Source organism: Alosa pseudoharengus, unplaced genomic scaffold, assembly GCF_046254945.1.
Source record: "Alosa pseudoharengus isolate Yale_2024_CS ecotype anadromous, Long Island Sound unplaced genomic scaffold, YU_APseudo_1.1 YU_APseudo_1.1_scf_10, whole genome shotgun sequence".
NCBI classification, from domain to species: domain Eukaryota; kingdom Metazoa; phylum Chordata; class Actinopteri; order Clupeiformes; family Clupeidae; genus Alosa; species Alosa pseudoharengus.
The window spans coordinates 211,851-227,038 of record NW_027468565.1 but is presented as its reverse complement, the minus strand read 5'-3'; the positions used below and the strand labels follow the sequence as shown (position 1 = coordinate 227,038).

Sequence of the window (15,188 nt, the reverse complement as noted above, 5' to 3'; positions counted from 1 at the left end):
AAAGAGATTTTGTTCAGGCCTTAATAGATATCCTTTGTTTGAAAATAAATTGTTTCTATTCTTTCCTCTTAATTCCATGTGTTGCAACTCTCACTGGTAACTTTGTTAACTTATCCAGCAAACTATTAAAAATTCACGACTGTAACAAAACACTGCAACTCGCTTGCCCTCGAACTAGTCCATCTTCCTGTTTCCGCCTTGTCGCGCTCGTCTGAAAAAAAATGAGTGGTGCACTACCGTGTGCTACACGGCCAAAACCGGGTATGTAGAACCCATTAGGCTACAATTTAAATGGGCATCTTAAAAGCCTTTTCCCTTTCGTTTCCATCTCGTAAGCTCCACTACAGTAAAAGCGCATTGTGGTTTGAATCCTACCTCACAGGACACTCGTTTAACGTATCATGGCTTGGTCAGCTATCTGCACCTCACCATCTCACCACAGGGGTCCCCCAGGGCTCAGTGCTGGGCCCCCTTTTCTTTGCTATCTACACCACCTCCTTGGGACAGATTATCCATTCGCATGGCTTCTCATACCACTGCTATGCAGACGACACACAGCTCTATCTGTCCTTTCCACCTGATGACCACTTGGTTTCAGCACGGATCTCGGATTGCCTCTCAGACATAGCTACATGGATGAAGGCACACCACCTCCAGCTGAACCTCTCAAAGACTGAACTGCTGGTCCTCCCAGCTAAACCTACCATACACCACAACATCAACATCAAATTTGACTCCCTGTCTGTTTCACCTAACAGGACTGCAAGAAATCTAGGAGTTGTTCTTGACAACCAACTAAACTTAGATCATGTTGCCTCAGTCGCCCGGTCTTGCCGTTTCGCACTCTACAACATACGGAAAATCAGGACTTACTTGACTCAAGATGCTACCCAACTTCTGGTTCAGGCAATAGTCATATCACGACTCGACTACTGCAACGCCCTCCTGACAGGTCTCCCAGCCTGCGCAGTGAAACCACTTCAGATGATCCAGAACATGGCGGCGCGCCTGGTCTACAACCAACCCAAAAGGGCACATGTTACCCCGCTGCTCATCCAGCTACACTTGCTACCTATGGCAGCCCGCATCAAATTCAAGGCTCTAACGCTTGCCTACAAAGTCTCCGGTTCTGCTCCCACCTACTTGAATGCCCTCATACAGACATACGCTACCTCCAGACCGCTGTGCTCCTCAGACGAACGACGTCTAGCTCTACCACCAGTACGCTCAAGCCAAACCAAACTTTTCTCATCTGTTGTTCCTCGTTGGTGGAACACACTGCCAGTTCCTACAAGGGCAGGGACATCCCTCTCCATTTTCAAAAAACTCCTGAAGACCCAGCTCTTTAGAGAACATCTCCTCTCATAGCAACACTTACAACAAGTCTTGCTGATCCTGGCACTCACCAGCTGTCTTAAACTGACACGTAACTGTTAAAAACAGCACTCACTGATGCACTTATTCTTACTGTACTTAATGTTTTTTAAATTGTCCTAAAATTGTTGAGAATTGCTCTAAAACTTAAACTGTTTACCATGTTGTTAGTCGCTTTGGCTAAAAATGCGTCAGCCAAATGTAATGTAATGTAATGTTTATCTCTGCTCTTGTTCACCTATTGCGCAAAAGCCTCGTTATATCAATTTCTCATTCTTACAACATAGCCACGCCACAACACCAATAGGCCTACATACAGTAGCCTATATATAGCCTTGGCACAAGCAAGCACACGTTTAACTCGTGAGGAAAATGCAGATTTCACTTACCAGATAAAGAAACCTCCAAATAGCCTACCGTACAGCGACTTGAGTTATTTGCACAGTATGTTTACATCGGAATTGACATCCATGGTGTTATGGATTCATTTGTCTGCGACGGAACATGCAACTTCTCTCTGGAACACCTTATCAGCTGAAGAGTAACCTTCTGCATAGTGCGCGACAACCCCAAACCCTCGGATGCGCATTAGAACTTATTTCGGTAGGTCAGCACTTGTGCAGCGCAGGCTTTTCCCAAACTGATGGTGCTTAAAATACTATATAATACAACTGTGTTCAAAGCAGGTTGAGGATAACCTAGGTTGTATGTGTGTGTGAGCAGACAATAACTGCTTTGAAAATAGGCCATTTAACATTGTTTCACATTACATCCCATTGAACTCATTCCATGTAGCCTACAGAAGGATTGCAATAATAATGATAAATATAGCTGCAACCAGCAATGCGGGGGCCTAGCAGAGCGCTATAGCAGGAATGGCGTTGCCACGGCATGAGCAAGCACTCACAGCAAGAGGCCAAATTACACCAATGTCCTTGTGCGTTCTCACAATCAGCTACCATGTCCCTCTACCAAGTTTGGACTTAATACACCAAAGTGTTGCTGAGATGTGAGCTCACTTTCTTTATTACAGCACCCCTAGAGGCCAAATGAGACCACTTTCCTTGCATGTCCTCACAATCAGCTAATATGTCCATGTATCAAGTTTGGACTTCATACAATGAAGCGTTACTGAGATATGAGCCAACTTCCTGTATTACAGCGCCCCCTATAGAGGCCAAATGATGCCAATTTCCTACTGTGTCCTCACAATCAGGTTCCAAGTCCCTGTACCAAGTTTGGACTTCATACATCAAAGCGCTGCTAAGATAGGAGCTCACTTCCTGTATTGCAGCGCCCCCTATAGAGGCCACATGATGCCAATTTCCTAGTGCGTCCTCACAATCAGATACCAAGTCCCTGTACCAAGTTTGGACTTCATACATTAAAGCATAGCCGAGATGTTATCCCACTTCCTGTTTGGTGGCTTCATCGCCATATTTGATTAATAAAAATTAAATAAAAAAATCTGACAAGTATCGTTTGTGCGGCTCGGTCTGAAGATCATCTCCACCAAGTCCTGTGAAAATCAGATGAAATTTGTGACCGCTGAAACTTTCCGTAGAGTTTGGACCAATTCCAATATGGCGGCGGTCCAATATGGCGGAAAGTGATAGAATAGGGGTCGAGGAACTCTGTATGGTCCAATGATTCAGACACTACCTCAATTGTGAAAATCAGACAAAAGAGTCAAGGATCACGCGCATGAACGCATGTCCAGCATTGAACTGCTGGTGGCGCTAGAGTGTTCAATGTATATGCATATAAATTGCTGTGAGTGATTCGGACAGTGTCCTGACTAATGGTATCGAGTTTTGTTATGTTAACTCAAAGTGCCACAGAGATGTTAGTCCACTTCCTGTTTGGCGCTTCATCGCCATATTTGATTGGCTGTCACGGGCAAACAAAAATGAAATTGAAAAATCTGACAAGTATTGTTTGTGCGGCTCGAGGAGAAGATCATCTCCGCCAAGTTCTGTGAAAATCGGATGAAATTTGTGAACGCTGAAACTTTTCGTTTATTGGACTAAATCCAATATGGCGGAGGTCCAATATGGCGGAAAGTGACGTGATAGAAGTCATTGAACTTAGGTCGGTCCAGGGATTCCAACAGTGCCTGATTTGTGAAAATCGGATGCACCGTTCAATCTTCACATGCGTTAATGCAATCCAGTTTTGACCCATTGGTGGCGCTAGAGTGTTGGGCATAGAGTTCTGTAAATTGGTGAGAGTGATCATGGGACAGTGCTGAATCGGTGTACCAAATTTCATAACTTTAGAACCACCGATTCCATTTTCGGCCAGATTTTGACCTGTTGGTGGCGCTAGATGGCTGGGTTTAGAGGTCCGTAAATAAGTGTGAGTGGTCAGTGGAGTGTCCCGAAACTTTCTGCCAAAAAATCTGAACTTTTTAGCCAGGCGTTCTATGGGCTGCCATAGACTCCAATGGCAGAAGTGTAATAATAATAGGAAAAGCTAGTAACTCAATGGGTGCCTTCGCAGCTTCGCTGCTTGGCCCCCAATAATAGGAAAAGCTAGTAACTCAATGGTTGCCTCGCAGCTTCGCTGCTTGGCCCCCAATAATAATAGGAAAAACTACTAAAACAATGGGTGCCTTCGCAGCTTCGCTGCTAGGCCCCCAATAATAACTTATTGCTATATTGCAGAATTCAGTGTCAGTGCACCACCATGCATACTACTAGTACTAGCATTCTACTAGTAGTAGTAGAAGGCAAGCAGTAGGCAGTGTACTGTACATATCTATCATATCTATCAAACCACCTAGATGGTGAGGTTGGCGCAAAACAAGGTCAGGGAGGCCTTCATGCATTGTAGAATGTTTTGGGGTCATGCACGAGGCTATTGATTTGAAGGCCTGTTGAAACTACAATAAATAGGTCTAAAAATTAGGTTTATTGTGTGTGTGACTGTTCAGTACTGTTCATATTGACATTTTAAAAGCAGACTTAAAAGTAACTCAAAAGTTACTTTCTCTAGTAACTAATTACTTTTGATATACAGTAATTGGTAAGGTAATTCAATTACTTTTGAAAGAAGTAACTAGTAACTGTAACTAATTACTAATTTTCAGTAACTTGCTCAACACTGGCGCTTGCTGTAGGCTAGATAAGGAAAATGTCAAAAAGGAAACGTCAGCGACCACAGCTTGCAAGCGTGAACACAAGCTGGCTGAAATGGGAAAGTTTCCATCCGAAGACTGATTCTGAAAACGCGAAATGAACTGCCCGTTATATATCGCACACTGCAACGAGTTAGTATTGCTGTGTTAACCCTATTCCTGTGTAACGCCCTTTACCTGTAGTTTCACTTAAGGTAAAGGCCTGAGGTTCTGTTAAGGTGGATCTCTCCTTTCTTTTTTGTGTCAATACTTTTAACGCTTAGTTAAATCAAATTTCCAAGTATGAGCATTTCTGAACAATTAATAAATATCCCCCATCAAGACAAATACCACAGTTTTAATGCCAAATGCTGTTAATTTATTTCTACTAACAAAGGTAAGGATATGGGAAAGTTATATCAATAACAATAAATATATAAATGTGAAATATAAATACTGTATGTTTAACAATGAATATATAAATTATGTATAGCTAATGTACAATCAGTTGCCAACTGACTAGATAGTATGAATAATAACAGGAAATAAAAACAATCAATTGACCAGCAAGTGTAATAGATGTAAACACACTTCTGTAAAATATATTTAGCACAGCAGAGTTAGAAGGTTTAGTTTATAAATAACACAATATGATTTAGCAAGGTTAGGTTTAGCTAGAAGTACAGTATGATTAAATAAGTATATGTTTAGAAATATTAAAGTATGAATAGATAGCCTAAGTTTAGGTTTAGAAACACTAGAGTACAATTAATAGTATAAATACAATATTAAACGACCCATAAGGTTGTCAATTAAATGCTAAACCCCTTAGCCTGGCTTAAGGCCAGTCAACGGCAACAATTGGAACATCACTCACATAAGACAACAACAATGTGGGCCCACACATACACTCTCTCTTTCACACACACACACACACAATACCGCACGGTATCGAGGAGTTATCGTTGCAGGCCTGTGTCGTTGCTTGTGCTCGGTGAGGCTACAAACAGACTAGCCGCTTCACTCAGCTGAGCCTGAAAACAAAAAGGGTTACGATACCTCCAACAACGTTAGCTCGCGCCGGCAATGAGGCTCCACAGACCCGAGGCAGTGACAGTACAGAGCGAGACGTCCAACGTTGCCAGAGGAGGTATAAGGCACACGGTAGCCTAAACCGCTATCTGGTTTTCCTTCACCGTCGTCAAGCGAACAGCAGACACTTATCTCACACACGACTATAGCCCTTAACTTATGAGACTTTTGTCTGTACACTATTATAAAACAAACAAACTCATTACATACAGTTCCCGAATAGACAACTGGCATACCAAAACATAATAGCTTATTTACAAAATTATCTCTCACATCTGGATCCTTTCACCTGTAGTCAGCCTGACTAACGTTACTCCCAGCGCGTCTTATTATTACAACGCTCGTGCCTTACTCAAAAAATTGTCTATGGGTTAGAGTGCCTACAAATAAACTCTTGAAAGTTCTCAACAACTATTTAAATATTGAATGTAGTTTTACATATTTAAGTATTAGCATATTTATTGACTTGTCTATTTATCTATTTAACTTTATATCCTAATATTTATTTTCCCTGTGGGTTACACCTGCATGTGAGAAATCGTTCTCACATATGAAAAATATAAAGACAAACCTGCGCTCATGTTTAAGGGCAATTCCGCACAATACTGTCACATCCATAACGCCAACACAATGCCATGGTAGGCTATTTAGTTGGCGTTATGGATATATGACAGTTTTGCGTGGAGTTGCCCTTAAATGATGACAGCCTCAATTCTTGCATGAAACTTCACCTCACTGAATATGAGCCAGCCAGACTCCAAGGCCATCACCAAATCTAATCTCTGGTAGGCCTAATGTTCAATTTCGCCAATGACATGTCAATGAAAATTCAGTGTTGTGTTGTGAACTATGATGTTACTTTGCATACCAAAGGACACTGGGAAAATAGGGGGTGGTGTTTAGCCTACATGCGAAGCCTAAGGCCTATACTTCTGTCATTCCACTTTACATTTCAAGTTACTTGCACATTACTTTTAAAACTAGTAGAAAATGTATTAAAAAAATCTCTGTTGAATGAAAGTAACTGTACATTAAATATCCAAACTTCTTCTTGTAACCATCTTTATGTGGCTCTTCTGAGATTAAAAAATAAATAAATTTGGTAAAAGTGTCTCTCCAGGCAAAAAAGGTTGCCGACCCCTGGTCTAACCGTTAGATGCATGATCCAAAAGTCGCTATCTAAGGCTACGTTTATAGGGTGACGATGAAAAGAGAAGACGCAGAAGTGTTTTTTATTCGCGTTTAGACAAGCATTCTCAGGGGGAAATCTTTGTTTATATGAAGACGCAAGAGTATGTGATGTTCGATTGGATATGCATTCCAGACCGCTGGGTGGTGGTGTGATAGAACCCCGGTACGTCACGCGCAGACATTCTAATTTGACAGTTTAGCCAGAGAGGTAATCAAGGATCTTTGGTTTAGCCGTTTAGACGGAGACGCAACCCGGGTCGTCTTCAAAACTCTACACTCTGGAAGGAGTCTTCAGATTTTTGCGTCTTCAAGCCCCGATGGCGGGGTCGCCGTGTAAACGAAAGGCACTTATGATAAAATATTTTGTCGTCTTCCTTCACAATCGTTCTTGTATAAACGGCCCCTTAGACCCACTAAAAATCCTTACAGTACGCCACTGACCAAAAAAAACCTGGTCTAAAGCAAAAAAATTGTTTTAATTTGCCTATGAGATCAAATAACAGGCAAGTGCAGATGCATGTAGGCTATACTCTGCTAGTCACACAGGTTTTAGTGAAGCAAGGTTTAGTGGAATCCTGGTGTTGCATACACGGTCTCGTGTGCATGCAGATTCCTTCAGATGCGCTTACTGTCAAAATATTGACGCGCTGTCTGATGTTGCGCTCCTTGCTCTTAAAGGGAATGACAGGTTTCACTGTCATTGGTTTAATGGATGTTACGCCCAAAACACACCCATGAATGATTAAGACAGCTAAGAACAACCCTTTTGAACAATGCGCCTGGCGAATTTATTACGGCGTTAAGACAGTGATTTGGACTGACCACACCCTAAACGTTTTTAAACCATACGCTTCTGACCGTGCCTTTCAGATTGTTAAAATTTAGCCCCACATTATTTCTGAAGCTAATTGTTTCATGTTTGTTTGTTTAAAACAAAAATATGTAGCAAGATCTTTCTATTGGCTTTCAGGCTGCTTTTATGTGCTACATCTTAAAATTGATCTGTGTGTTGTGGCAATGGACAGTAGACCTTTTGCCAGTGCGTGTGGGTTAACTTTGGACTTACACTTTTAAATGTAATGCTTTAACTTAACTTTAACAATGAAACATATAGAAAAATGTGATTGGAAAGATCATCATTGTCTATGATGAAGATGAAAGACTCGCAAGTCAGGCAGCCACTACAATGTGTGAACGGGGATTTGAGAACCTCTTCATGCTCTCTGGAGGTACATTTCCATTCTTCATAATTAACATTTAATATACAATGATATACTTTCTACCTTTATGTCATGTTGTGCACACAGTGATATCTAACTTAGACTTTTTTTTTTTTTTTTTTTTGAGGCTTGAAGGTTCTTACACAGACATTTCCTAATGGAATGACAACAGGCTCAGTTCCTGTATTGTGTCTGTCTGCGGGCATAGGACACACACGCTCCAATCTCCATCAAGGCTTATGTGAAACTGAGAAGAAATGGAGATTTACTGCTGAAGACCTGCACAACATTCAGAATTATTTAGAGCACTGTCTTGTCCCAGTCAACCCTAACAGTGAGTATTACAGTTCATTGCTGCAATGAATTTAGATTAACCAGGGAGCAAGTGATAATATAGCCGCAAGCGGCAATGGCGGGCCCGAGTACCTGCGGGCCACAACCCGTGACATGTCGGAATCCAACAAAGCACCGACGTGGTGCGTTTGTGAAATGTACATATTTGATGCGTGTGCTATTTGTTTTTGTATTGTATTTTCTGCCACATGTACTTGCTTGGCCAGGTGGGGGCGCAATGCAAGGCAGGCCCATTGGGTGTCATCATAATCATAATATATATTAACCTGAGAAATTTCAGACCATTCATTTTAAGCAAAGAACATTTCTGATACACTTTTTGGTTGGCCAGATGGTGGCGCTATGTTAGGCATGGAAATTACACATGTGAATATCATCACAATAATGATATCCAAATTTTTTGTAAACGTTCAGATCAATCACTTAAGGCATTGTCCATTTCCTGGCACATTTCCTGCTTGACCAGGTGGTGGCGCTATACCAGGCAGGCCCATTGGGTGTCTGGATATCATCATAATTATAATATTTACTAACATGAGAAGTTTCAGACCATTTATTCAAAGCATAGAGCATTTCTGGCACATTTCCTGCTTGGCCAGATGGTGGCGCTATGCTAGGCCTGTGAATTACGAATGTGAATTTCATCACAATAATGATATCTGATATTTTATAAAGTTTCAGATCAATCACTTAAGGCATTGTCCATTTCTGGCACATTTCCTGCTTGGCCAGGTGGTGGCGCTATGCCAGGCAGGCCCATTGGGTGTCTGGATATCATCATAGTCATGATATCTATTAACCTGAGAAGTTTCAGACCATTCATTCAATGCACTGTGATTTGTGACACATATCCTGTTTATGTGGTGAGATATTAAAATCATATCAAATATATTACAACATTCAAAAATCCCTTCACAATTTAACATCAGCGACATCTTGGCATAATGTTTGCCAAATTTCAAATGAATCTGACAAACCGTCTAGGAGGAGTATGTTCAAATTGATAATGTGAAATCAGTATAATTGTCATTCTTTCTGTTGCCAGGTGGTGGCGCTATGCCAAACATGCATTATGGGCATGTGAATATTATCATTAACATGGTCTTTAATGACCTGTGAATTTTAAAACATTTCAAGCCATGCATGGTGAATTATGACACATTTATTGTTCATGTGGAAGGGTATTAAAATTAATAATTTCGCCATTTCGTCAAATTACAACATATCAAAAAAAGGCTTCACAATTTATAATCAGGAACATCTCGGCCTCATGTATACCAACTTTGACATGAATCGGATCAACCGTCTAGGAGGAGTACGTTAAAATTGATCATGTCCACAACGCACAAAATCTCAATTACCTCACTTCCTGTGGGCGTGGCTAATGGCATGTTAATACAAAAGTTGTTTGTTTTTGGGAGTTACATACACCCACCAAATTTGGTGTGTGTATCTAAAACTATATGCCAACCACAAGTCACAGTGACATAAGGGGGCGCTATGGAGTTCCTGGGCAACGCCCGGTGCCAAGCTTTTATCCCTGTCTATTCACTGTATCACTTGATGTGTGTGCCAAATTTGATGCGTTTTCACCCATGGGAAGCACCTCTTTTGGCATCATGATTCATCACATATTTCATCACATATTAGTCTGCACAAAATCCCAAATACCTCACTTCCTGTTGGGCGTGGCTAATGCATTGTACATACGAAAGTCGTTCATCTTGGGGAGATACAGACACCTACCAAATTTGGTGTGTGTAGCTGAAAGTATATGCCCACCACGGGATCAGTCATGTAAGGGGGCGCTAGCGAGTCTCTGGGCCATACCCAGGGCCAAGCTTTTTTACCTAGCTGCTTTGTGTGACACCTGATGTGTGTGTCAAATTTCAAGACTTTTCAACCATGTTAACCACCTCAAAATATATGTCAACCACGGGATCAGTCACCTAAGGGGGCGCTAGCGAGTCCCTGGGCCACGCCCGGGGTCAAGCTCTTGTACCTAACTGCGTTGCGTGACACCTGAGGTGTGTGCCAAATTTCAAGAATTTTCGACCATGTTAACTACCTCAAAAACAGGAAATCAAAAAAGTAGAATAACAATAATAATAATAATAATAATAATAATCCTTACAAAAACAATAGGGCCTTGCGCCCTTCGGTGCTCGGGCCCTAATAATAATAATAATAATAATAATAATCCTTACAAAAACAATAGGGCCTTGCGCCCTTCGGGTGCTCGGGCCCTAATAATCCTTACAAAAACAATAGGGCCATGCGCCCTTCGGGTGCTCGGGCCCTAATAATCCTTACAAAAACAATAGGGCCTTGCGCCCTTCGGTGCTCGGGCCCTAATAATAATAATCCTTACAAAAACAATAGGGCCTTGCGCCCTTCGGTGCTCGGGCCCTAATAATCCTTACAAAAACAATAGGGCCTTGCGCCCTTCGGTGCTCGGGCCCTAATTAACCCTCGAATAGAGGGAGGGAGATTATTCCAGAGGAGGGGTGCGTGGTAGCAAAAAGCTCTGCCTCCTACTGTAGTTTTTTGAGTTTTTTGTCCAATATTCTGTGATCGTAGCAGTCTAGGTGGGTTGTATAGGACTAGGAGGTCTTTAATATATTCAGGTATCCGGCCATTTATGGCTTTCTATGTTAGAAGTAATATTTTGAAGTCAATGCGACTTTTAACAGGCAGTGTAAAGATGCTAGGATGGGGCCTGAATGCAATTCCTTTTGAGAAATGAGTAGCAAAAAACATTTTTTTGGTTTCAAATAAAAATCCACTATTTCACATTTCGGTAACACTTTACGGTAAGGGTACATGAATTATCATGAATTCATGCATTATGTATTCTGTTTGATGGTTCCTCAGTAAGTTCAGAGTTTGGCATAGCTATTTAGTTATAGTGCTTCAGCTGCATGGAACGAGCTCCAGAAACACTTAAAACTGGAGCTCTTCACCTCATTAGATTTTAAGGTCTTTGTTGTCACTGCTATCTTTTTCCTTTGGTCAATGTTGTCTTTTGTCTTTCTGTGTGCTGTCTTCTTGGTCAGGCCCCACTTGAAAAAGAGATAACAATCTCAATGTGTTCTTTTCCCGGCTTAAATAAAGGTCAAATAAAAAATGTAAATTCTGTATTTATGACCTGAAGATGGCAAGTTTCTTAAAATGTTTAAGTTTAAGTGATTGCAGGCAAAATGAGCTTTACAATTTAGCTATGGAAGCCACAAATAGCTTTTCTGATTATTTTCTAGGCCGGCTCAGCAGAATGTCTACAGGGAATGCACAGTCTAAATCGTTTTGTGTGGAAAGTCAGCTATCCATCTCACCGACAGGGTCCAGGCGGGGAAGAACAGAAAGCACCAGACCTTGGAAGTAACCAGAACCATCTCATCTTCCCATATGCGATGGAAACATATATACACTGTACCACAATATGTACATATTTGATCTTTCCTTTTCTTGCCTTTTTCTGATGTACTTTACTAAAATCGCAATGTAACACTTACATTTGGACAAACCTCTGTTCTAAATGTTTTTTTTTTTTAAATAAATGTCACATACATTGTATGCAAATATTTCATAGATAATACTCATTTAATTTTTTGGTTGTACTTATCCTGTAACATTTTCCTTGTCTGGTAACCATTGAAGTGCTTCTAACTAAGGTGTGCCTGATATGCCAGATGCAATGTTCATGAATGGTATTGAACATGTTGAACTGTTATTTTTAGCAGACATAGATTTTTTTATTTGAATAATAGCTTATGCTGTAAAAGTATTCTTTCAGACAGAATCAGGGTCACACTGATGTGTCCTCATTTCCATAGTGATCTAAGAAATTACATTGTTCTCAGACATATTTTGTGGATTTCTTGTTCAGAAAAAGGGTATTGCTTTGTTTAAGACTATTATTTTCACTGTGATATGTTTTCGTTCTAGAGATAGGACATACCTTAATATTACAATAAGACATTAGACAAGATGCAAAATAAAGAAAACAAAGAATATGTTGCAGTTGTTTTTACTTTTGACATTAAAGATTTCCTTTGTCAGCCTTACAGGGAGTTAGCTTTTGTGTGCTCCATGATGGCAATTAGAGCTAGCCATGTCTCCTGGGCGGTTGGAATGATCTGCTTGGCCGGCAAAATGAAACCATAACGACCAGTATCCCTCAGCTCAAATGTGTAGGAGTACTTGATGCCTTGGTTATAGGTCCAGTCAATGGTGCCACCACTGGCCTGGTCTGTTGGACATTAGATTCAATGTAAATAATCAGACAAGATTTATATCAAATTTTGCAATGGTAATATGGATGTGTTATAACACAATGATTACTTGTGTTGTATTACTTCTAACATTATACACATGTGGTAGCTCTTATCTACAACATTGGATTCAGCATGATTCACATGAATAAAAAACAGTCAATTATAATGGTAACTTACATATGGTATCGATAATACTGCCATATCTGTAGCGGGTACCATAGAGAGAAGCCAAGTCAGTTATGGCCTTAAATGCCAGGTTCTTCTGCAATGATAAAATGTTGAAGTGATTAATTGAATTTCATTTTATATGCAGAGGTAGAACTTAGTTGTTGCTGTTAAGAAATAATGCTTATAGACTTAAAATTTTAAAGGCCAGCTACATATTAAACATTTTATTCAAGTATTTTCTCACTCCTGTAAAAAATACCCCAAACCTACCAGTTCCTCATGGTCTTTCGCAGGTGTTGTGGTATACCCATAAGGGTATAAAAGCATTTGTGAATAGCTGTGTATGGATATAAAGGCCTTGAGGTTTCCATGAGACAGAACAAAGTCCACAATTGATTTCACTTCAGACTCAGAATGAGCACTTGGTCCACGGTATAAGTCAGAGCAAGGAGATCCACTTGCACCAGCACCTATACAAGAAAGTCATTATAAGAAATTATCATTTAAAGCAGGGGTCTCAAACTCCCGGCCCATGTAAATCGGCCCTTGAGGGTATTTTTAATTGCGACAAACAATAACACTGGTTAAAATAGACGATAGATCTAAGTACGGTGACATCCCATTTGTGCTCTCCTCCACTAGTTGCTAGACATCCAGGGGCCTCATTTATAAAAGTGTTGCGTAGAAAGCATCCTTCATTTGATCTTAAATAATTTCTGAAATGATCGTACGTGTGCGAACGTACGCACCCTTCCAGATGTGCCCATTATAAATCACAAATGAACGTCAACTTGTGCGCAGCCGGATGGTTTTAGGTCTCCGCCTTGTAAACACCCCCTCATCAATATCATTAGCATATGTTTTAATAAAATCAATGGCCTAAAAGCTGTAGCCTATGTAAAATTATATATTGAAAACATTATATAGGCCTAGCCTATGCCATCTGATGTTAACTAGCCTATATGCGTCAGTTCGAATAGCTTAACTAATTATATTTTTTCCAAGCAAAGCTTTCTGGAAAAAGATTGTATGCATCCATGTCCATTGTCCTCTGCTCCCTCTGCTCGCTTTCATTCCTCTTGCTTGCAGTAATGTGAATAATCAACATTTAGTATGTTTAGGCCTACTTTGTAGAAACAAAAATTGAGTAGGCCTATGAAGGAAAGACCTCTAGGCCTACAGTATAATCCTGTTATGGTACAGAAGGCTACTGTACGTTTCCAATATGATCCAGGGTAATATGCTGATTTAGCCTATAAAACAGAGGACTAAATTATAAGCGTGATATGTCATGTAGGCTTAACATTTCTTAGGATAGGCTATGTTTTTGCTGAAAAAGTAGCCTAGTTCGCCGGTCATTATTCATTCATTCTGCATATCTTTGCGATCATTTTCTTTCAATAATGTCCAATGGCTTAAACATTGTCCTTTATTGTTTGCTTTAGGCCTACCTTTATATTTTAGCATACATTATCCAACTCATGTATTGTCATCTAATCTTGGGCGCTGCCAGTCAAAAAAAGCAAACAGGCCCTGCCCTGCTTTCAGAGGATAACTTCCGTCCCTTGGTTGTATAGGCTATATATGATATAAAATATTTATAGCCTACATTGTATAGCTTACATTCAAATATTACCTTTCTGTTACGGAGCTGGGAATAGGCCTATGAGCGCAAATTAGGATGTAGTGGAGGCTAAACGCGAGTAAACACAGTTTATCCACCAAATTTCAGAAATAGAGTTTACCCACCTCTTATTAGAGTTTATCCACCTCTCAAAAGAGTTTATTCACTTGTTGAGGACTGTAAGACAATGCCATTCCCCAGAGAGTGAATTATTTTCCTGGCTCCTTCTAGAATTCTACGCGACCGTTCTATAGTTTCAGTGTTCTAATTGTTTAATGGCAGAAAAGTCCCTGAGGGTAATTGTTGTGTCATGGTATAGAATCTTTTTCAAAAACGTTCTAATCACATATTTGTGATCGTACTCCCAGGGGCCCAGCTGCATCTGATCACATATTTGTGACCGTACTCCTCAACAGGTTAACATTCAAAACTGTATTATCCAATACTATCCTATATTCCCAATATTGTGCAATAACCTCCACCATTATTAAACAAGTTCTGAATGCCTTTTTAAAAATCCTATACCACATGGCGCAGTCCACCTCACCGAGATTGGACATTTTATGGTCAATATTAGATTGGTGAGAACACTAAATATACTAGATCACCTGTAAGAATGTTTCAATCATTCTATCGTAGGTCTTGGTGTTTTTTTTTAGATATTATGAAATAAGTAAGCTATATGTTTTTTCACTTTCTTAAGTGGGCTATAGTTCTCATTAGCAGTTTTATGCCAAACCATGAGATATTAAGCTGTGTCCAAAAACGACTTT

The 15,188-nt window shown here is 40.3% G+C and overlaps 2 protein-coding genes across 3 annotated transcripts in view; one reads left to right on the top strand and one right to left on the bottom strand.

Moving 5' to 3' along the window:
- Positions 1-12,344, top strand: part of cep41 (centrosomal protein 41) — an 87,013-nt gene extending 74,669 nt beyond the window's left edge. The window contains exons 10-12 of the mRNA XM_076302534.1: positions 7,890-8,004; positions 8,123-8,329; positions 11,607-12,344. Of these exons, the coding sequence (XP_076158649.1) occupies positions 7,890-8,004; positions 8,123-8,329; positions 11,607-11,731 (447 nt within the window). The 3' untranslated portion in view covers positions 11,732-12,344. The remainder of the gene's footprint in view (positions 1-7,889; positions 8,005-8,122; positions 8,330-11,606) is intronic.
- The window catches only part of LOC143141808 (carboxypeptidase A1-like), a 29,288-nt gene continuing 26,435 nt past the window's right edge, over positions 12,336-15,188 (bottom strand). Inside the window, exons 9-11 of one of the 2 annotated variants that reach the window (XM_076302518.1) lie at positions 13,062-13,261; positions 12,801-12,885; positions 12,336-12,598 (exon numbers count right to left, since the gene is read on the bottom strand). In XM_076302518.1, coding sequence (XP_076158633.1) covers positions 12,411-12,598; positions 12,801-12,885; positions 13,062-13,261 — 473 coding nt within the window. In that variant the 3' untranslated portion in view covers positions 12,336-12,410. The remainder of the gene's footprint in view (positions 12,599-12,800; positions 12,886-13,061; positions 13,262-15,188) is intronic. The other variant, XM_076302524.1, reaches the window with a different exon arrangement.